Genomic DNA, 24328 nt, shown 5'->3' on the forward strand with positions numbered 1-24328 from the left:
CACTGGACCACAGCGCAATGGAATAAGGTGGCCTGGTCTGATGAATCACATTGAACTACTGCAGTAGTTCAGTGAGGTGTATTTAATTCAGCAACACGGGCAACGTTTCCACCTTACGGTCTTTATCAGCCTCACTGAACTACTGGAGTGCTGTGTCACTGTTCAAATAAACCTACCATTAAAAAATGTTATGGCTGATCAGTGTATATTTGTGTTAGTATACTAAACACAAGAAAAAGTAATTGTGGTTGAAAATGGGTTGTCATAAAAATGGTGGGGGGGGGGGACAAATGAATGCAAATTCAAATGGAGTGTCTGTTGTGAATTTTAAACATTAAATGTTAAATACCAAATTACTTGTTTAATGTTTTTATTAGTATTGTGCTTTATCAAGAAACAATTGAACGCTCATTATCTGGTTCATCGAAGGGAAAATGCTTGCTAATCTTTCAGTATTGTGGTCTTTATGGAAGCACCAGAAGCCTTTATTAGTGTGGCATGTTATTTTGACAGTCTAGGCCTATGATATGGTTCAGCTCAGGGCTAGTAGCTTTAAACATATACTATATTTATAAATCCAGCAGATCATTCTAACAGGTCAAGTAGGCTATTGTTGTTTATATATACACACGCACCCAACAGTGGAAGAGATATATTTTATGCATTGTGCTACTTTTCCATTTTTTAATACGGGCTTTAATATTTAATATATAAAACGAATGCTCATTTACAGGTGACCCGTTAGCCAACAAGGATGTGCCAGTCAAAGCAAAACCAGTGTTGGAGTTTACTCAGGAAACAGAACAAACATTCATAGATATGAATGTCGAAGGTTTGTGAAAACAATCTGGTGCCAAGAGGGACTATCATGTCTGCTTTTTTAAATGTATACATGTTAAAACCCCCCATACATCTGTATAGTAATGCATGGTGTTTCTATGTTAAACTGGGGCTATTCACTAAGGAAGAGTTGTCGTTTCCATTCTTATGAAGGTCCAACCAGTGAGTGTTTGTTGAAGACAGACTATGATTTAACTACGCATTATACAGGGCTAGCCAGAGAGATTTCTTCACCCCTTGAATTATGCAGGGCCAGCTCATTGCAAGAGGTTGTTGCCATTGCTGGCCCTTTGGGAGCTGAAACCACAACTCTCAATGCAAACTGACATCTCGCTCTAGTAGACCCCAGTGTGTTTTTTTTTGTTAATCCTCTGCCCTTTTTTGTTCACTGACAACCAAGCTTGATAGCATCTGGATTATTTTCTGAATCCACCAGTCAGGGATTGTTTTGCGATCTATATCTTCACTTCACCAGTTAGAGAGGTTTGTTTTAAATGTTGTCCTACTTTCCCATCCCTAAACATCTTTACCATTTAATTTCATTTACAGGGGAAACATTAGATAAAAATAATGTGTTTGGCGAAACAGCACCAGTCCTGGAGAGAAAACAGGAGACCCCCAAGACATTGATAGATCTGGATGTTGCAGGTTTGAGGAAAAAAAAATATTTTTCATTCAAACGTTTGGTAGGTCAATTTTGGTACTAAATTGTCTAGTTCAGGTATATATCTGATGGCTGATTTTATTTGTCTTCTTCTTAAAGAATAATAGAAAAGGCGTTATGCTGATAAAACATTTTAATTTCAGGAAAACATATCTCGATTCAGAAAAGACTGGGTGACTTGGAGGCTTTTGCCGAACAAACGAATGGTAAGTAAACAGTGTTCAGTAACCTTTTGGTTTTAGATGTTTCCACTGATTCAGAATTGGTTATGGATAATGCGCACACACAAACCCTGTATGAGATACATGTTATCTAAATGTTGATATTCAACTGGTTTTAACTGGAGATAATAATCTGTGTCTGCATTATATTCAGAGCTGACCAAGATTTCCAAGGGGTCTAATGAGACCTCTCTATACTAAAAGTGTTCCCATTTATTTCAATGGGAGTGTTTTCCTTTATGCAAAATGCAGACAGTGAAGCTTTAACCAAGGTTAGTTAGATTTTTTGAACTTACAAAGTACTTTATTACCCTACCAAAGGTGAATGCACATTAAACTGTCCCTTTACTGACACATCTGTTTTAAACACAGAACAGTATCTAAATCATTCATGTTACAGCTCAAGTTTCACTGTTGCATATGTATTTTTTTAAACCATATTTGTGAGTAAATCCCAACGACCTGTTTCAACTTTGCTATGATTACTTCACAAAGCAAAAGCAATTAGTCAAATGGAGTCTATTTCAAGAGGGGAAAGGTTTTATGTATCAAATGCTCCATTTGCTAAATCTGATGTATGTGATATTCTCCAACTTTGTTTTACTCAGATACTTCTAAATCAGTGACATATATTGTAAGAGATAGAGAGAGCATAATCTGTAGCCAGTTTTAATAAATATATTTAAAGACTAGAAGATGGTTCTTGATGACATTGTTTTTTATGTTTTGGTTTTAGGTGAAAAGAAACCTTGTCCTCTGTGTCCAGAAGAAAGGTTCAGGGCCTGCCATATCAATAAGCTCTTTAAACACCTAACAAATTTGCACTGGAAAGTGTCAGTTGAATTTGAAGGTTTGTTTTCCATTGACTTTAATAAATATTTGTTTGGATTTTATCTAGCATGCTGCATAGGTCAAAACTATGTTTTGGAAGGAATCATGCTTTATTAGACAGCATACAAAGAAATGTGATGTGCGGATATAAACATTAGTTTAGCAGAACCATAAACCATAACCTGGCTATAAGATGAGTGATCTAATGGATGTTTAAGTTATAAATATATTGGTTGTTTTATAAACATTATATATATATATATATATATATATATATATATATATATATATATATATATATATATATATTGTTCTTTTCCTCCAAATAGTGTATAATAAAAAAAAATTCTTGTATTTTCAGTGTTTACTTTAATGCTTATGGAATTACACTATGTAATTAACTAGATGTTGTGTTGTCTCTGGGAGCTGTGAAATACAAGCTTTACAAATAAAGACAACAACATTTATATGAGAAGTTGGAAATTCTGTAACATATCACAGAAGTACATTAGTAATGCTTGTTTCATATATGTATAAAAGTGTATATAATAGATAATAACTCCTTATACATAAGTTTTTGTATGTTGTAGGGTCTAAATTCTGTTTTGTTTTCAAGAGAAAAATCGCTTTGCAAAAGTATTGTATTGCATTATTGTAGAGTGTTTATTTTTTCTAGGGTACAGAATGTGTATATGTTGCTTACCCTGCCTGGAACTGAATGCAGTTCAAAATGACGACGAGGTAATTTCTATCCATGTTTTTTCTTAGATTTTAGCAAACATTCCATTAAATGGGGAAAAGAAAAAATGTCGGTGCGCTAAGCTAGTCTCAGGCTCAAATAATACAAATGTATAATACCAGGCCTACCAAACAGTGTAAGCATGCTGCAAATATAGTGTGTTGGCTGTACAATGTATACAAAAAACAAAATACTGTCTGCGCTTCTTACCCTAATAAAGAGGTTTTGATTATATGAATTGGCCAAAGCATAATTAAGCTCACCCGCCATGAGTGTGCCTTGACGTGGCGGGTGAGCTTAATTATGCTTTGGACAATTCATATAACCAAAACCTCTCGTTTATATTATGTTTATATATTTGTTGCCAACTTTATTAGAGTAAGAAGCACAGACAGTTTTTGGTTTTTGTGTTCCATTAAATGGACCCAAAACTGTTGATCTGAAATTTTTAGCCTGTATTTCTTTTAGATTTTTCTTTCAAAAACCCACATATAAAATCCATTTTATTTTGAAACCCATACATGGCATGGTTAATTATTTTATCTCAAACCATCTTATATTGTATTTTTCTTGACAACCAGTGAATTGCAGCTGTTCTTTTAAAGGTAACCCGTAAATGTGTTTCTTTCAGTTGCCTGGTAAGGTTGGGGCACATTATCACTGCATCATCTGCTCTGCTCTTGTTGCTAGAAGACGATCTGAAATGATAAGTCACATTAAACGACATGTTAACAAAGGAGAAACAGAAGTAAAAGTATCATCTGGTAAGCAATCTTTAATTGTACCTTAATGCCATGTAATACACAGTACAGCCTAGTACTACACTGTAAATAATGTGTGTCTGATGCTTGTACCGGTTTAACTTATGTGTGCTCTGTGTGCCTTTTCAGACACTGTCATTATTTCTCTGATTTTTCTTACGTTTATTACATTGGTTTCCTGGATTTCCACAGGCAGGTTGCAAGAAATTTTCCACGAGTCAAACGCTGATGTCCAAGTTCTTCCTAATTCCAAGACGCCACAAAAATCGGGAACATTTTTCAACCCAAAAATGAAAACTAACCGGTGAGCTGTGAAACCCTATGAACGGAGTGGGAAAACCATTTCTCTCTGACCTTTGCAAAGACCCTAGTTGTGCTGTCACTGGTCTGTATAAAATACCAGGAAGTAGCATATTTTTTATTAAAGTGTAGTAGACGGCTGTTTATAATACCCACTGGTGTACTTTATTTTCTTTAAGGCAGCTAATATTCTGTGCTTTGGCAGTACTTGCTGAAGAGAGAAAACCACTGGAGTGCCTCGATGCATTTGGTTCAACAGGTATGCAACATCAAACATTGACACAGCAAAACAGTACCAGGCTTCTGAGAATGGCAGAGAAACCCTGTTAGCAAGGGTTTGTCTAATAATAGTTTTTAATAATTTTAAAGTGTTTTACTTCTATGGTTTTTATTATATCATCCCACTACATTTAGATACATTTGTGTGTGTATCCGTAACTTGTGTATTTTTCACCTTGGTTTTTCACAGGCATCATGGGTTTACAGTGGGCAAAACATCTTGGGAATTCAGTGAAAGTCACAATCAATGATATAAGTGACAGTTCAGTAGCAATGATTCGTGAAAACTGTTGTCTCAACAAGATGAAAGTGTTGATGAAGAGGGAAGAGGAAGCTGAAGAGAAGCCAGAATCATTAGAAGAGGGGGAGGAATATCTGGGGGCTGTAGAAGTGACCCAATCAGATGCTAACGTCTTGATGCATCTCCGATCATTTGACTTCATGTGAGCAACATGCACTGTTTCCTTAAATTAGAGTCCTACACTACAATTAACCCTGCCATGTTCTCTATTCTTCTTTTCTTTATAAGTGTAATTTTTCATATATATATTTGGTCCATCAGACACCTCGATCCTTTCGGGACATCTGTGAATTACCTAGATGCAGCTTTTCGAAACGTCAGGAATATGGGGATTGTATCTGTGACCTCAACTGACACTGGATCTCTGTACGCTAAAAATCTGCATGTAGCAAAGCGTCATTATGGATGCAATATTATTAGAACCGAATACTTCAAAGAGCTGGCTGCAAGAATTATTTTGTGCTCGATTGCCAGGTAATGTCTGCACAGATAAAAAGGCAACTTCTGACATAAAAAAGAGAAATCTTTATATTTTGTTATCCTGGCACTTTTCAGTTTGATATAAGGAATTATTATTGATATATAAAACTTCTGATGCACATTTACATAGCTGACAATAGCCATCTTGTTTCCTTCGTAGCCGTCTCTTGGGACAGGGTTGGTGATGTAAATACCTTGAGATAATGATCATTATGTAAACGTGTCTTTATACATGTAATCACTCATTTTCTTTGATGAATGTTTTTGATTATAATTGAAAATCCAACTCATGATACTTGAAGCAAAAGCAGAGTAAATCCAGCAACTTGCTGACTTTATTCATGCATATAAAAAGATCAGAACTTCACATTTTATAAATTATATCAGGGTTATAGGCCTTGTTTCTATGGTGGTAACTCTTTTTGGCAGAGTTTCATATACAATCAATTGTATGCAATTGGCACTGCTTGCGTTTTTGGGGGTAGCACTTGAATGAATATTACCCAATTGCTTGCAGTGGCAACGTTCGGGTTTACATGTTAATAGAATGATGAAACAAAGCAAACCTTACTTTACAACCCAGCTGACTCGTAAGCGTTTCTTGCTCCATTTATGTGTAAAATGCCTATTTCATATTTTTTAGAGCGGCTGCTCGTTGTAACAAAGGAATTGAGGTCCTGTTTTCTGTAGCTGTGGAACATTTTGTCCTAGTCGTCGTCCGGGTTTTGAGAGGACCTGCTCAGGCTGATGAAAGTTTAAAGAAGATAAACATGCTCATCCACTGCCACTGGTGTGAAGAAAGAATCTTTCAGAAAGAAGGAAACATGGTAGAAGGTGATTACTAGAACTAGGGCTGCAACAACTAATCGATAAAATCGATAATAATCGATAATGAAATTCGTTGGCAACGAATTTCATTATCGATTAGTTGAATCGATTATTATCGATTATAAAATGAGGGTTTTTTTCAGAGCAAACGCTCTGAAAAATCCCCCTCATTATATAATCCGTTTAGTCTGACTCACCGTCTCACAGCAGCAGCTCCTACTTACTCCCCCTCCCTGTAATCACTGTGACAACTGGCCCCGCCCCTTCCTTCTCCAGGCCAGAACCACATGGCTGTGACACTCATCTAACTGTAAGTATATGTATGTGTATATATATATATATATATATATATATATATATATATATATATATATATATAATGTGTATGTGTATATATATATATATATATATATATATATATATAATGTGTATATGTGTATATATGTATGTAATATATATATATATATATATATATATATATATATATATATATATATTTGGGCTACTGAAAGTTAGGGGAGGTGGGGGTTAATTTAGGGGCAGTTATGTTAATAGGGTGTTTAGGGTTAATTTAGGAGCAGCTGTGGTTAATGGGGTGTTTGGGGTTAATTTGAGGCAGTTGTGGTTAATGGTGTGTTTAGGGTTAATTTAGGGGATGCTGTGGTTGATGGGGTCTTTAGGGTTAATTTAGGGGATGCTGTGGTTAAGGGGGTGTTAAGGGTTAATTTAGGGGCAGTTATGGTTAATGGGGAGTTTAGGGTTAATTTAGGGGAATCTAAATCCTGGGGGCAGTGAAGTGACATATCTGGGGGTATAAGGCATATACAGTATATAAGGTATATGTGGGGAGGGCAGTGTGGCATGTCTGGGGAGGACGGAGTGGTGTATCAGGGTGTATAAGGCATATCTGGGGGTGGAGTGGCATATCTGGGGGTAGAGAAGTGGCATGTCTGGGAGGCAGGGTGGCATGTCTGGGGAGGATGGAGTGGGGTATCAGGGGATGTAAGGTGTATCAGGCACAGTGGCAGATGTGGGAGGCAGCGTGGAGTGGCATATGTGGGAGGCAGCGTGGAGTGGCAGATGTGGGAGGCAGCATGGCGTGGCATATGTGAGGAGGGCAGGGTGGCATGTCTGGGGAGGATGGAGTGGTGTTTCAGGGGGTATAAGGCGTATCAGGCACAGTGGCATGTGGGGGGTAGAGTGGCGTGGCAGATGTGGGAGGCAGCGTGGAGTGGCAGATGTAGGAGGCAGCGTGGCGTGGTATATGTGGGAGGCAGCGTGGAGTGGCAGATGTGGGAGGCAGCGTGGCGTGGCAGATGTGGGAGGCAGCGTGGCGTGGCAGATGTGGGAGGCAGCGTGGAGTGGCATATGTGGGAGGCAGCGTGGAGTGGCAGATGTGGGAGGCAGCGTGGTGTGGTATATGTGGGAGGCAGCGTGGAGTGCTGTGGTAGGCAGCGTGGCATATGTGGGGGGGCAGCATGGCATGTCTGGGAGGCAGCGTAGCAAGCCTGGGCTCAAATGTGCATATATTGGGGGGCTGGTTGGGAAATAAAGACAAGAAATGTATTATCAAAGTTTTTTTATTCTGTTGTTTGTATTTAACATCATTTGTTTATTAAATTATTTTAAATACATGAAAAATTTACATTCATTTTTTTTATCCAATTAATCGATTAATCGAAAAAATAATCGGCCAACTAATCGATTATTAAAATAATCGTTAGTTGCAGCCCTAACTAGAACATTTCATAGTCACATCTTTCTCTGATAGAGCCATTAGTCATGACTATAATACCTTTAGTTGGGAGAGTTGTGTTTCAGCTCCTTAACTTCACTGTACATTATGAGTCTGTGCTGCAAGAAGATAGGCCTTATGCAATGTGTAGATAAATCGGCAGCATTAAAGTCTCCCCACCCATTAAATTATGCATTATACAGGGCCAGTTCAGGCCTTAACAATGGAGACAGTTGCTAGTGTTGGCCCTTTATAACAGTGAAGAGACCTAAAACCGCAACTCTCCTACCAACTCTGCCTTTAATGAACAAACCCCTTCTTTTAGCCACCAATACAAGTTTATACATTTTCATATCTCTGAGAAACGTTCACATAGGAAGATCTGATTGAAATGTTTCTATATGTGTAGTTATATTTTATCACTCTAGTAGATGTAATGTGTTTTTTGGTATGTTTTTTTGCTATATATTTATTTTTAATAGAAAATCCTTACAACCAACTACCATGCGATTGTCATAAGAGTATGCCAGGAAGATCCGCAGTTATGTTGGGTCCGATGTGGTAAGCAATACTTTTCATTTTACATAAATCAATGAAATGACAGAATACTTACTGTGAAAATAAAGTACACCCAGTACTGGTTAAAACACCGTATTTGTGTAACGTGATAAAATAATTTAGTCACTGTTCCTGGGAGGATGTCTTTGTGTGTCTGATCACTTTTTAATTTGTTGCTCTTTTGAAAATATTCTATGTAGTCAAAGGAAAAGTATATAAATGTACACTTTCTGTCTTCGCTCCACATGACCGTACTATATGCTTTTATGCTATAGGGCTGGATCTCTGTATAACTCTGGATTCCTCAGGCGAATGCTTTTTGAATCTGTGCAACATGGAGCCGATGACATCCAACCTTTATTGAAGACTCTTGTTTGTGAGGGTGAATGTACAATATTAAAACAATTCACCATACAGTCAAACCTCAGCAGTCAGGGTAGGCAATTGTCCTTTGCAATGGACCCAGGGGTGTATTAAATCATACATCCAAAACGTATTACAAACTTGGTTGCAAATGTTTCACTACTAGGAAGCGGTTAAAAGTTTCCTTATGTTTATTTTGCAGAAGAAAGCGGGGTGTTCATCAAAATTACAGAACCTTCTGCAGACAATGGTATGATTTGAGTTGATGGTTATGATGATGATAAAAGTAACTTAGTAGAGAAGCCTTAGGAGAAGCAAATATTTCTTCTGCAGTTAAATTATTTATGATGGAATAACAAGTTAATTATTGGAAGCAAGTGGTAATGCTTCACGTGCAAAATCATTTTGTAGGTTGATTGAAATAAACGCACTCTTTAATACAGTTTAATACAGTGGAGTATATGGAAGATTGAAACAGACATATTTTTCAACAACACCAAGCCAAGTACTTAATAAATGATGATGATGTACATCAGAAAATCAATATTGCTGTCCAGATTCAGTATCCCATGTGAAGATAGAGAAGCCAATAGTTTTTAGGAAAAACATTTTCCATTAACGCCTCTCGATATTTTGTGTAGGACACAAGTTAATGGCTCAGGGAGTATATTTCAGCTTAGATATCAATAGCTGCACATTCTCATTCTTGCTTAGGGATAAATTATTGCAATACATATGACAGCTTTATTCTGAATTGAGTTTTCAGCCAATCAGAAAACAGTTTGCATTCAAGCAATGGCAGCTGTTTAAAAATACACAGATTTAACTAATGTAAAGATAACCCCTGTTGTAAAAAAGACAGACTTGTTAACATTTATTTCAATCTATCTATGTGTATTCATTAAAAAAGCTGACCTTTTGTTTAGTTACCCTATCATGTTTATAATGGATCCATGTGTGTTAAATGTATGTATGGAACCACTAATTCTTTATCAGCATTAGTAACACTATGAAACTCTTTCTATCACAAACATATATATATCCTATTCTGGCCTAGGTCTATGGTGTCAGGTTACGGTGGGGGGGGGGGGTGACAGCCTATGACCCTCTTTGGTCAGGTCACCCTTTTGGCCAGTCGGGTAACTACTTTAGTCTTTTATATATGTGGGAAGTCAATTAAATGTAATAGAAAAGTGGGTAGCTCAAGAATGAGGATGAATGGCTTTTCAGCATCCATGGAGTGTATTTGTCAATAATAATAAACCAATACTATTTTTTTTATATTCCAGTTAAAAGGAAACGTCAAGATATAAATATGTGTCACATATCCAAACGCTTCAAAAATGAGGCCCGCATAGAGCACCCCCCGTTTTATTATAGCATTCACAGGCACACTATCGGGGGAATGAATATCCCAAAGTAAGTTCCTTACATTGCCTCTTATATTGATGACCTAAAGCACTTTTTAAGAAAAAAAGAGAAAAGAGTTGTAGATAACGCATCAGTTTCATCTTTGTTTAGAAAGTTGCTATTTTTGGTTGTCATTAAAATCCATTGTATTAGAAGTGTAAGCTTGAAATCAGCTGGTGTTCAGATTTAAGTCAACAAGATTTAGCTTAAACAAATGTAACAATGTTTTGGAGTCAAAACGGATAAAGCATAAACTTTAACATCGTATCATAAGCTGCGCCTGTTCAATGTAACATTATTCTGTGGTTGATTAAACGAGGGGCAAGTTACAAGTCAAATCCTGTCATATTACAAGCGACGTCCCCGCTGGCTTTTCCCTGCATGGTTCATATTTAAATCTGTGAGACAGTCACTTCAGTTGGAAAAGGGAGGAAGGCATGATGCGTTGTCCTATCAAATCATGTACTGGGGGGGAATAACGTGTTCGCTATGATAACATAGCTTCACCATACATTTGGAGTTTATCAATACATGATGCATTGTCAAGAGGTAACCTCCAAAATGTATAGAGAAGCCAGTGAGTCAAAACTACTATTCTGCAAAATCGCCTGCTTTAGAGACTTTCTTATCATAGAGATCACGTTATTCCAACTAGTCTTTGTAATCTGTTTAGAAAGTTAGAAGGCCTGCCTCTTCATTTATGTCTTTCACTTTGTGTTCATTATATTTGTTACCTTTATGCTTCTCTCACTCTTGTTCTGTTTCCGCATGCATTCTTGTTTGTAATTAATGTTCTCTTTTTCTCAATTTTGCCTTTTTTTTCTACTGTAACGTATAAATAGATCTATGAATTCTACCAAATTCTATCAGAAAACATTACTTCTGATGATCAATGAGTGCTTCCATTGATTTGTAAACTGTGCTTTTTTCCCATCTTTATAACTAGATTGAACAAGATCTTGCAATATCTGTCAGAAGCTGGCTTCCTAGTAAGCCGGACGCATTTTGACCCCACGGGAATTCGTACGAGTGCTCCTTTGTCCATGCTAACATCTATTCTTCAGAAATACAGTACTCTGTCAAGTACATCTCAAGCAAGCAGCCACCCTGATACCACAGAAAGTGCAGGAGATGAGCCGGACACAGAAGAAACCTCCTCCGTTTCTGACTCAAAATCCATCTAATGTTTTTCATTTTTCCCCCACAAAATGTTACGATTTATTCCTTGTTAAGGGTTTTAATTACTAAACGGTGAGCGTAAACGTTTCAAATTCCCAACTAAATAGACCCAGAGGGTTTCTTCTGTAAGAACGGCTGAGTTGGTCTGACATTTCAGAACTATTTCAGTACAAACCATGTCTTCTTTCAGTAGAAACGTTATGGTTTTTAAGCCATGCAGGTATCAGGGTTGACATATTTCATCCCATCTACAAACACATAGTTTAGTGCACAAACTCATGCATTTATGAACACAATAAAGTTGATTTACGACCCTACAATCTTTATGAAGTTTTCTTTAGAACCGGTTTGCTGCTCTGTAAGCTTTCTAACTGCATTTAATAAGCTGGTAGACACATAGTTTCAGTCTTCTTGGGAACAAGCATATTTAATATATTAAAGGAGTGATTATCCCATGTGTACGAGATTTTTAGGAGCTCAGCTTGAGTAACCCACTACCATGCTGACCCTTCCATCACTTCCATCAAAAAAAAATGAATATTGTTTTCCTGTAAAAATAAAATGGGCAATTAATTGTGTATTCTTCTCTCTCACCTTTCCTTTGTTTTAATTCTCTGACTCCCTAATAAGGCAGTTCTGTAAATCTGTTATTCTCCAGATCCTTTTTCTATCCATATACGTAATATACAATATGTTATGTTTTCTGTTGTGCTGTATGATGTCATCTGCTTTTTCCCTAAGATAACTGTAGTGTGAGCTTAACAGAGGAACAGCATAGTTGTGAGCAGTGTCTAAGTATGCTCATGCTGCGTAACAATAATAATACGTGATAGACGACTCTCGGTTATGTATTCAATTAGAATTTTACCTCTGCCATGATAGTTTGGTTTTAAGGAACTAGGAGGAACTAGCCGTTCAAAGGTGTACCTGGGAACTCGCTGGGTTTTTCCTGGAGTCTCGAATGATTGATATCTTGTTTGATACCCCACATTTCATAAAGTTGTTCCTCACATGGACTTAAATGCAGACATGTATAGGATGGTAGGCTGGTTGAAGAACCTCACTGTCAGACCATGTTAGGAGTTGTAACACCTTACTTGGTTAGAATGTTGGTTAGATTGTAAGTAAGCAAGCTTATGGTGATAGGAAATGCTTACAACTGTTAAACTACTCCGTAAAGTTATCTTGTGCTGAAGCAGTGACCACAACATACAGCATAACAGTGGTGTTTTTGCTATTAGTTGAAAACAAACCACATGTTGCCTATAGGTAAGGATTGGGATGATATGGATTGCATGTTTTCCTATATTCAGCAGTGAATTGCCTTCATACTGCCACGTTAGACATAATTGGAACTTCAGAGGGTATTAGCTAAACAAAGCTGTGCTGAACCATCCTTTGTTAATATATCCACCAACCGGAGTTTTCAGGATGTTTAAAATGTTTGAGTTATTAGGCGATATCTCCCCAATTATTCATAGCTCTAAGCAACAAAGTTCACCAATGACAAATCTGATTATTCTATAGTCATACCACTATATGTATTGGTATATACACCTATGTTTCCACTGGGATACTTTGGAAAGTTATGTCTTTTACCCTCATTAAAGTTCGTGGGTTAATATTTTTTTAAAAGATTTGTAAGTTAATGTTTTTGCTTTTATTTTAAGATAGTAAATGATAAAGCCAAACAAATTTAGCTTCCAGTTGAATTTGGTGTTTTTCATTCGACAAAAAGGCAAAAAAAAAAAAGTTTGTGCTTTCTCCTATGTAATAAAATACATTCCTAACATGCATGTTAATTTTATTATTGTCATGTCAATATATACCTACTTAATATACCTACTTTAATCAGAGATGTCATTAATATATCATCCTACACACCGCTTAGCAATGTTAAGTGTTTAAGGACGGACCAGCCATAGCGTGATCCGGCTGTAATACGCATGCGATGATTGGAGTCTTTAGAAAATGCAATCTACATGGAGTTGGGTGTTCTGCTCTTGGTCACTCAACAGCCATCCATTCATCTATCTATCATATAGCGTGCCAAAGTCCATCATCACCAACTGGTATTTTATTACGAATACAAACACACAGTCATACACATTCACACTGTAACACTTACTGTTGTAACTGGAACCCAAATTTTGGGATAGGACCAACACAGCAGATGACTGAATATGATATATGGGAGCAAGGACTGGTAAGTGGAACAGTATGTCAGGAACAAATCAGAAGACAGAATCAACGTCAGAAGAGCAAACCTGAGGCCTGGGGTTTAAACAAAAACCCAGCGGGCAATGAGGTGACATAGAAAAGTTAACATCACGCATGCACAGTTCCTACAATTGTGCAATCGCAGTGCCATGCGGTCACCAAGCCACCTACTGCAAGGAAGACCTGGAATCGAGGCTTCTCGTGGATGGGGGGAATAGAGAGGGGCAGAATCATGTCAATGCGTGATCCTCACGTGGCCATGGAGGCAAGTTATGGCACATTTATGCTAATACATCCCCACTCTTTTCTTCCCGCATCACAGCTTTAAGCTCGGCCAGAGCCTTTCCTTCTCGCGCTGTGCAAGCAGCCATGATGTTAACGTGTGGCCACATAACAGGCAAACAAGTCAAAAGGTGGCCATAACGAATATTGAGAATTTTAGATTTTCAAAATAAACTAACAAGCTTTCACGATCAGTGTTTTGCTAAATTAATGTATTACCCGAAAGATACATTGTTCTGTAAACTGAAAATATTTTATTTACAATAAAACATGGTCTTCTGTAGCATACACATAATAACCTGCATCGACTAGTTAAAACAAGTTTATTTGTTTGCAAACTCTGACCAATAGTATAGACGCAAACATTTGCATGCCAACAGTAATTTAAAGCACACGTATACAAGTGGCAATGTACAGGGCCCTCTTCTCATAACAGTACTGGTTCTGACGTTATACTTTCTGGTGCGAAAGGCGTTGGCACAATCCTCAAGCGCTAAAAGGGTAAAGAAAGAGGTACGTTCTCAGTTCAAGAGTCAAAATAAAGTCTTGTGTCAGCAGAAACACTATCGTATAAATATTTCACTTGTGTGGATGGCAGATTATGTGTCCAATTTAAATGGTATCCAGCTGGTAATTTCCATTTCCTTTTGTTGTTTTTTTTTTATTATTATTATTATATTTTAGTTGTATAACGAGAACCAATAGCTCATAATCACAAGCATGATTTTTTTTAATCAAACCAAAAAGTTATAAAGAAGAAACTAAGAACAAAAAAGCCTGTATATATATATATATATAACATTTATGTTTGCTTATAATCCCACATCATGTCTATTTGTTTAAGCAAATTTGACAACTCGATCAACGTATTTAATAAATAAATGTGTATTAGAAAAACACAAAAAAAAGTACAAAAACCCCCCCACTCCGTCATGGATTTTGTAATAGGATAAGATCTTCCTCCATGTTGCAAGCCGCTTGTTTTGGTGGCTAGTTATTGTCAGAATGTTTATTCTGAAATTGCATTAGTGATGTCTGCTGTGCAAAATATCCAGGAGCCGCTTGTATTAAAAAGAGGTATTGTCTACGAGAGCGTCTGCCTCCTCTGCTAAAAGTCTGGCACTATTTGTGTTCCTTGGTTGGTGCGTAGTACAGTTCCATTGGCTTGTTCACCTTCCAATATTTTTCACTGACTAACTCCAAGGAAAATGAACCATTTAGCACCTGTGAAGAAAAGGGAAAATAAGGACTGAATACATTGTATAATCAATAAACTTTGTTATTAGAGGGGATACTGAATTTTGAAAATTTCTAACTTTGCTTAATATTCCAAAAACCTTTATGATGTGTTCGGGGGTCTGAAATATTTATTACTGTGTCCCTTTGGTGGGTTTACCAGTAAACATGCATACGTTATTGGACACTTGCTGTTACTGGCCTATTCATCCCCATTCATTATTTTTCCAGGACAACTATAAAAGTTTTGCTATTGTACTATGCAGTTCATACTCTGCAGTAGGAGAGACACAGGTACAAGTTAACATTTTCAGGAAGTCCCGCAAAGAGACAGGGATACCCTCAAGACGTGAATATGGGTAGAGGAGTAAACATTTCAGTCTGAATTGACCAGGATCAATGTTTCAGTCCACACATGAGAACAGAAGTCTGTGCTGTCAAAGGTATAGGCGTTGCTGATATACAGCGTGTCTACGGGATCCCAAGTACGAGGGTGAGGACCACAAGCCAGAGTTAAGGAGGCTAAAATAATTCAGGAAAATTATGTTTTATGCTCCAGAGTAGAGCCCTGCGCGGGATGGCTTTTTTAATCCCACTGCTGCCCGCTCCCGCAATGTGGGTGTTACACTCCTGCCACATTTGAGGCCAATCACGCCCACCTCCTTACCTGAACTGCAGAGTTCCCGCGCAGTCCCGCAAGGCTGCCTTCTCGCTGCTCCCTCACAGTGTCTCTTCTCTTGCTCCGCCCAGGAACAAGGCGGAGTCACGGGAAGTGACATCACATCACGTGACTCCGTTTTGTTCCTGGGCAGAGCAAGAGAGGAGACACTGTAAGGGAGCAGCGAGAAGGCAGCCTTGCGGGACTGTGCGGGATTACCGGGACCCGCAGGTACAGTGCCTGACCGCCCGCAGCACCAGCAAGTTTTTTGTCGGGTCCCACGGGACCCACCTCCCAATGCAGTCCTCTACTCCAGAGTCACATGAAAAGGGAAGCTGAACTACTCTGTCTTTTAATGCTTTTTGATGGGTGGTCTCAGGAAACTTGTCTACAGTTTGAGGATGTCTACTACTTACTGTGAATTGGCCGTTGGCTGTTGCAATGTATATAGTATACTGTTTCTCACTGGCAGCATTGAGGCTCATCTGATCGGTTTCTCCTTTACTCCGAAATTCTTCAAGTGCCAACCTCACAGCTAAATATTTTGATAGGTGGTCAACTGTAGCATTACCTGATGTCTTAATGTACCTGTCAGAATAATTAAAGAATATTTACTTGCAAACCAATTATATCCAATATCCAAGACTGGAACAAAAAGCAACCAATAACAAGAACATCTATTGAATTTGTCTCGTCTAGTCTGCCAGTTTTACCTACTGTGAGACCAGGAGTGCATTACCATTTATGCTTAAATTGCTTTACTATCGTCAACTCTTTTTCTTTGAAACAAATGCCCTGCTTTACTTTGTTTTATCCCTTTATGCTTCTGTATCTCTTTCCTCTTTTCAGAACGCTGTATATGTTAAGGTCCTTTAAATCATATTAATTTTCATTCTTCAAATGCACCAATTCAGATCTACAAAATAGAGAATTTTAGATTCACTGGACTACTTCACTAGCCAACACTACTTTACATCATCAAAAACATACCCGTTTTTCCTTACGATACAGAGACTTGGGATAAAAGGGGCCGATACACCGTTAAAATGCCTTTACATTTTCAGAGTGTATTTTATGTAACCATCACTCTTTAACATAAAGTGACAATCCTCTGCTTTTTGTTTTGCTTACCGGGTCTGAGCATTTTCATCTTTCTCCATCAGTGTTGGGTGAGGTCTGAACACTAATTCAATCTCACTGGCACCATCCAACGCAGGATCCAATGTCACGGTCTCATTGTTTGTATCCAGTTCTAAACCGGAATCATCAGATGTTTTGGTCCTCTTATTACTGGGACCGGCTTCTTGGTTACTGTGTACGGACGCGTTACTGCAGTGAGAACTATCTGCGTTATCTTCGGCTCCGCTCCCATTTTCCACTTGCTGCTTCTTGCCTCTTTGTAACCTGAAACACAACAACCATGCAGTGAATGAAGCCCTGGCTCATCAACCACCAAAGCCCAGCAACACAAAGTCAGAGCTGGCCCCATCACATTGGTGGCAATAAAATGACTTACGGAGGGGCTTTTTATCCTCTTCCTTCTTTTACTTAAAAGATCACACCGCACATTGATAAAATAATCTATTTTTCCAGGAGAGGCATCAGGCATGTTTAAATTTGGTCAGTAAATTTAATTACCATATATTTGATATTTTAAAATACCCTTATATTTTCTATATAAATCTCATGCATAGATGCTGATATTCCTTTGTCTTTAATGATATTTGTGACGAACCCTGTCTGATCTTCACTGTTATTATTATTATTATATTTATGTGTAATAACAGTGAAGATCAGACAGGGTTCGTCACAATATTAATCTCCAAGCTATGTACTATTTTGTGTCTCTTCTTTGGACTCTCTCCAGAATATCAGACTTTAAGAGGACACCTTTGTTGAGGACAAGACAGAGGAATGGCTGCAGTTGTCTTTAACTGTAATCCTAAATCACGCTTTCAGCAAACACACAGCGTGATGCTTCAATGCATCACAAGGTAGCCACGTGGAAGCTGTGACAGAGGAACAGCATATACCTTATGTATTATTATCTTTTATTTATACGGAGCGCTTGATACAATACATATATATTTAAGGGGTATGATGACTAGAATTGACAAAATAAGACAAACCGATACATTAGGTGGAGAGTGCTCTGCTCGCAAGTTTACAATCCTGAGGGAATGGGGTGAGGACAAACATAAGGAACAGAGAAAGGCGAGAGGTAGTATATATAGATTAGTCTCTATAGATCTATCTATCTATAGATAGTCTCTATAGATTTCCCAGCATGATGGGAGATTAGAGGACCTTCCCAATTGACCAAATCCCCCACTGCCTGCAAAAGTGGGACAGTGCGGCAGCTTTAAAAGACACTGCCCAGAATACCAGGGTGTCGTGTAAAAAATAGGAGGCTTGGAAGGTAAGCATCAGTACAATCTGCAGTTTCCATGTGATAGATAACATCTAACTGCTAGTTATTCACTTGCATTTCATCTTGTGATAAAGAAAGAGAAACACTAGGTATACGCCTGGTGTACGTGTGTCCTTTTTATTATGCACTTGTTATCCTTCTCATATTTGTACAGAGCTGTAAAATGTGGCATGTTTGGGGCCCTTCACAGCTGGAGTTGCGGACCTCTGGTCTACTTATTGCAATGTCCAAGCGATACCGCAAGCTTTATTTAAATCAGCAAATTGTATTCTGTAAAGGAACTATTATATTAAAGGGTGCTTACCAAAGATATGGTTCATATGTGGTGACTGAGTAACTGGTAAATGGTATTTGTTTAGAAAAGATCTAAAGAAATTCTGGTTTATTAGAGCGTACAACACTATAAGGCAACTCCTTTATCCTTGGCCTACACAAAAGCACGAAGGAAAAGCACAGAAAGCGACAATGAAATAGCCTCGGAATCCAGGAGTACATTTTAATATGAAAGACAGACTGACTTATTACGAAGACACAAACAGAAGCAGTTGGAAAAACAGCATTTAAACTAAAGTGCTCCTTCATAGTTCAATCCTACCTTTTGTTTCTGTAACTCCACATTGTTATGTGATGTACTACTTGTTTAGTAGAATATGACGGTGCAATAATAATAATAATCATAAAGTCAAATGCAACGAGTCCCTGCATATTTTAGCTATTTAACTGGAATATGAGATTTTTCCATTATCACTATATTATAGGCAATTTTGTGCCTATCGGGTATGACTTATATGTTGTAACGATACACGACCACAGGGGTGGGCCAAAAGTAGTTATACAGTACTGATCAGATCATAGCATTTTCATTTAGTATTTCTTTTACTTTACAGGCATTGGAACTTTACTGTATAGCTACTTTTGGCCACTTTGTATAAGGGAATAATTTTGGTTTTATATTATACTGTGTAGTGTACTGGTTTATTAGTCTTGTTCTCTATTTATGTTGAGGAACACTACATACTGGTATAATATTGTAAAATATAGAAAAAGAAAAATCAGAGAGAACTCTCACCTCTGATATCTTACTACATGCACTGATTAGCTTGCAGTAAAATGCATTGGAGCCCATGCAAAGTGGACGCAAATGTGCATAGTTATTAATTTATATAGCTCCATCATATTGGGCATTTACAACAGGCAAACAGGACATAAGTAGTACATTCCATATCAATTTGGATCAACAAATTTTAAAAATGGGGAACGGAAAATAATCGTCTGGACTATTGCTTGTTACGCATCCAACTGCCAAAGAGTCATCACAATCTTTGGGAAGCCTTGACTTTTAGATTGTAAACTCATTTGAGCAGTTCTCCCTTACCTCGTGTTTCTGTAAGTCTAACTGTTATGTTATTTACTACTTGTTATGCCATGCTTACCCATTGTACAGTACTGCAGAATATAATGGCTCTATAAAAAAATTAATAATTCTACTTCTGCTGTTAATTATATCTATTCCCAATATACTGCTTGAAAACTGGAAAAAAAAGGGATCATCAAGGTAGAATTAAAAAAGCAAATGCTGGGGTAGCAGAAAACAGTACATTTAATTATGTCAGTATCACAGCTTAGATTGGACGCCTGCTTGTCTGCTACAAAAGCAAGATATACAGTGCTAATCTACAATTTGTCTTGAATCAGGCCACTTTATTTTCTCAAACCTGAGACATAAAAAAAAGTCCTACCAGTCTGGCTCAACACAAAAGAATAGCAAATAAAACACTGTCCGTATGAAGTCTTAATATAAACACCTCCTAAGGCAGGTATCTGAGAAAAATGTGCACATGTTTTTTCAGCTGGGAGAAAATGTTTAAATAACAATATGTATAAAAATGTATAGAAAGATATATATATATATATATATATATATATATATATATATATATATATATATATATACATACACACACACACACACACAAACAAACAAACAAACCAAAAGCATAATGAGTTCCATGGTGGAGAAGTTAAAATCTATACCACAAATATTTTTCAAAATCATGGTTGGTTTTAATTTAATTCATTTAAATTGTATTTTGTGACAGATCTGCTTTTAATGTTATCTACTGTTATTAACAGAAATGTTAATTTTACTTTTCAAAAAGATGCAACTTTTCCAACTTTTGGGACAAGCAAAATGTATGACAATGTTTTCCGTGGTCACTTGATTTAAAATTTCACCTAAAAGCCAAAGACTCCCAAAATTCTCAGCCCACTAAGCTATAGGCTCTGTCCTTTCAACTCTGATAACTATATTCTGAGCCAAATGACTGCAATGGTGCACTCGCTGTATTGAAGGGTAAACGAACGCCGAAAATAGCGTTCGTTAAGCAGCGTTTGGTTAAAAAAATATAAATAAATGGATTCACCTATTACAAAAGAACAAGTCAAAAAGTAGTCCTTACAAAATCTGCACTATATTACCTGTGATTTTTATCTGTGAAAATAAAATGCAGTGATTTTATCTCAGTTCACGTCTTGGGTTTATAGTCTTAAGAGTAGCAAGGGGGCTATAAAGACAATTTTTGTGTCCAGAACTGGTAAAGTCCTCTTTAGGTCATATAAGATTACCAGTTTAGGTGGCATAAACCTCATCTCTTGAGAACTGAAGAGCACGAGGTTTCAGTCATCCCGTTCAGATTAATCTTTTTTGCTCTGTGTGCTGTTGAAGATTTCTCCATCTTGGCACTCATCATTTTTACCTGTTCATGGCTTGTATCTTCAGTCCCTCCTCTATGCTGTGACTCAAAGCTTGCTGGTTATTATGTTTGCTGATCCTGGCTAACACTCTTTCTTGATGTGCTTCATATTCATCCCGACTGGGATAGATCTTGCTTATTAGAGCATCGAAATTTGGATCTGGACGAAGAGATCTTTTTGACACCAATTTTTTCCGACACGTAGGACACTCTTTGTTTCTGGGCGGAAAAGAGAAAGAAAAACGAGGTTGGAAAATGAAGTCAGAAGAGCAATGGATATTCGCTAAATCAATTTAAAAAAATAAATAAATCATATATTAAACTCATATTTTTACAGGATGCTTTTATGGAAATGATATATTACACAAATGCACTGAAATATATCAAAATAAAATTCAATGGGAAGTATCTCTAGAGTTATTCAGATACAATGCAATAACATTTCTGTTAATACAGTTTTTATGTTATAGCCATTTGGAAAGAAATGCAAGGATTGTAAGAGCAGACCCTAAAAACATGCATCAACCTAAGATCAGATAAGCATTTCAAAGACAACGGGTATATATATATATAGATAGATAGATATATGCAAGGAAGATACAGATGCATATCTATGGTCCAGGTATTACGTTGAGGTTTATTCACTGAAGGAAAGTTGTGATTCCAACTCTCTTACTTCATTACGCCAGGTTTCTCTAACAGGATGGCCGTGCACAATGTATAATTCCAATGAGTGATGAATTTGAAGAAATTTCACTTATTTAACTATGCATTAAACAGGGTCAGCAAAGCATTTATATATAAAGACTGATGCAAAGTCTTCAAAAAAGTCTGCCTAGACTTCTGCATGATAAAATTAACACGGGAAACATGGATACACCTGTAAACAGAAACAACCGCAAGCAAATCAGTACTTACCCACTTCTTAGAGCAGTTATAATGCAGTCGGCGCAAAACCGATGCAAGCATTCTTTAGTTGTCATTGTGTTCTTTAACATGTCGAGACAAATTGGACACATCAATTCGCTGTGTAGGCTTCTGGGGGACACCACTATTTCTAAACCATCCGTTATTGCTTCCTGTAAATAAATATAATATTAAAAAAAAGAAACATTTTCATTTAGATTTTCAAGAATCTGTGGCTAACATAACACTCCGAAACCCAGCGTCACTTTACCTGTGGCGTCCTTTGCAACTCGTACAGACTTAGTTCCCATGTTTTGCTCAGGGGTTGAGCCCCATTCATTTGCACCGCCTGAGACATTGTGTCTGAAACAAACAACAAAAAAAAAATAAACATAAAGAACCTGCTACATTACTGCAATCTGTATAATTAAAAAAAAAATCTGAAAACGTACATTCTTTTTATCTAATGATGTGTAGATACACACACACCAATAGATCCAAACGATTGTACTATTTCAGATTAATATACAGGCTATTCTTTATCGGTAGAGGGGTATTTTATCATCCCAGATACTGGCAGATTGTTTACACCTCCCCCTTTCTATCTCTAAAGATTATATTAAATATAAATGTAAATATGTGTGTGTGTAATGGGTAAACACATTATTGACATTATGTAGCAACACCACAATGACAGCCCCTCCAACTAAATCATGTTTTATAGATTTAATAAAATGCGTGTGATCTAGATGTCTAGATGCTATTCAAACAATGGTGTGTGTAAAATTATATATATATATATATATATATATACACACACACACACACACATTTATTTTAATATAACCTGGGATGATTAAATACTCCTTTACCTATAAAGAATACCCTGTATATTAATCTGAAATAGTACATTCTTTTAGATCTAATAATATACAGATCTATACACACACACACACACACACCATTGTTTGAAGAGCATCTGGATCACACACATTGTATTAGATCTATAAAACATATGATTTAGTTGGAGGGGCTGTCATTGTGTTGTTATTGCATATCAATCAGCCCAGGTACCTCTACATAGGCAATCTGCATTATACACACATATATATTTACATTTATTTTAATATAATCTTTACAGAGAGGGGTAAACAATCTGCCAGACTCCGGGGTGATAAAATTCCCCTCTACCGATGAAGAATAGTCTGTATATGGCTGCATGCATTATATTCTGCGAATCTATAGTATCGCCGGATGTATATGTGGAAGGGATCACCCAGTAAATACAGAAGAAAGGGGGACGGCTAGCATTGTGTGGGAATCTCTGCCAGATACTACACGGAGCGGGTACACGAAACGGATAATGTTGCCACTCACACTCAGTCCGCTAACAGTCACCGGGCGGCGGTGTCGCGGCTCCCGGGTGGTGGTGTCGCGGTTCCCGGGCGGCGGTGTCGGGGCTCCCGGGCTGCGATTTATGTTGTGATGCTGAACCCAATATCCCTGTGATCGCACAATATGGCGCAGGCCCAGCAGCATCCGCAATGGAGCTCGGGAAGATACCGCACTGTGTGTGAGGGGAGGGTAGACGGGAGGAGGGGGAAGGCAAAAGCGAGGCCGGGGATAGGAGGAGATACGGAAAAGACAAACGTGAACCTGCGGGGATTGAAACAGGAGAGGGGGCCAATACAAGAGGAAGTGACGGCAGCCTGGAAAACCAGGCGGACGGCGGACAATGAGGGAACAGGGAAAAGGACATGGCGGGAGGGTGGATGAGAGAAAAGGCACGGTGTAGAGGGCAATATGGAAGCAGAGCCGTTTGATGACAGGAAGAAAGGGGGGTAATTGAAATGAATAGAAGAAAGGAAGGCGAGAATATTGGCCACCAGGCTTCTGACGTTTTACTTTTTCTGGTTCTGTCGCATTACACATGTACATGCTTATCCAATAACAGCTAGGGCAGCAGGCCATCAACTGTCAGGACTGCTCTGAATAAATTGGGCTAGTTGTCATGTATACCCTATATAAAAGGAGGGAAAACACTATCACCCACATTTGCCATCGGTGGGCATTATAGAATGAGAGGGGGCGAGTAAAGCTGAGCGGCCCCTGGCCTCTGGGACCCTCGCGTAACATACGCTAACACACAGATATACTGTATATATACATGCTCTCTGTTACACACACATATACTCCCGCCACTTACCCGTACGTGTTTGAAGAATTTTGGACCACCGCTGTTGACTATGGTCTCCAAAACCTGCACTGCCGTCACAATATACACAATGTTATCAGTTTTTGCTTCAATATTAGATTGTGACAGCCCATCTATTTATCCCCTATGTTCTTTTGG

General features: G+C 37.8%; 2 protein-coding genes across 2 annotated transcripts; one reads left to right on the forward strand and one right to left on the reverse strand.

Moving 5' to 3' along the window:
* The first annotated feature begins 697 nt into the window (after positions 1-697).
* Positions 698-11803, forward strand: TRMT1L (tRNA methyltransferase 1 like). Its single transcript, XM_053469764.1, has 16 exons — positions 698-832; positions 1390-1488; positions 1648-1710; positions 2462-2575; positions 3233-3297; positions 3927-4059; positions 4249-4360; positions 4536-4615; positions 4826-5078; positions 5198-5410; positions 6060-6250; positions 8462-8540; positions 8813-8973; positions 9103-9150; positions 10190-10319; positions 11257-11803. The coding sequence occupies exons 1-16, from the start codon at positions 820-822 to the stop codon at positions 11492-11494; spliced, it is 1992 nt and encodes a 663-aa protein (XP_053325739.1). The 5' UTR covers positions 698-819; the 3' UTR covers positions 11495-11803.
* A 3036-nt stretch (positions 11804-14839) lies between these two features.
* On the reverse strand, positions 14840-23639 carry RNF2 (ring finger protein 2). Its single transcript, XM_053469768.1, has 7 exons — positions 23353-23639; positions 22247-22338; positions 21988-22148; positions 21073-21288; positions 17017-17289; positions 16302-16473; positions 14840-15215 (listed from the first exon to the last, which is right to left on the reverse strand). Exons 2-7 carry the CDS (start codon positions 22331-22333, stop codon positions 15114-15116), a joined length of 1011 nt encoding a protein of 336 aa, XP_053325743.1. The 5' UTR covers positions 22334-22338; positions 23353-23639; the 3' UTR covers positions 14840-15113.
* Positions 23640-24328: the final 689 nt, after the last annotated feature.

The sequence above is a fragment of the Spea bombifrons genome, chromosome 6 (genome assembly GCF_027358695.1).
Source record: "Spea bombifrons isolate aSpeBom1 chromosome 6, aSpeBom1.2.pri, whole genome shotgun sequence".
Lineage (NCBI taxonomy): Eukaryota > Metazoa > Chordata > Amphibia > Anura > Pelobatidae > Spea > Spea bombifrons.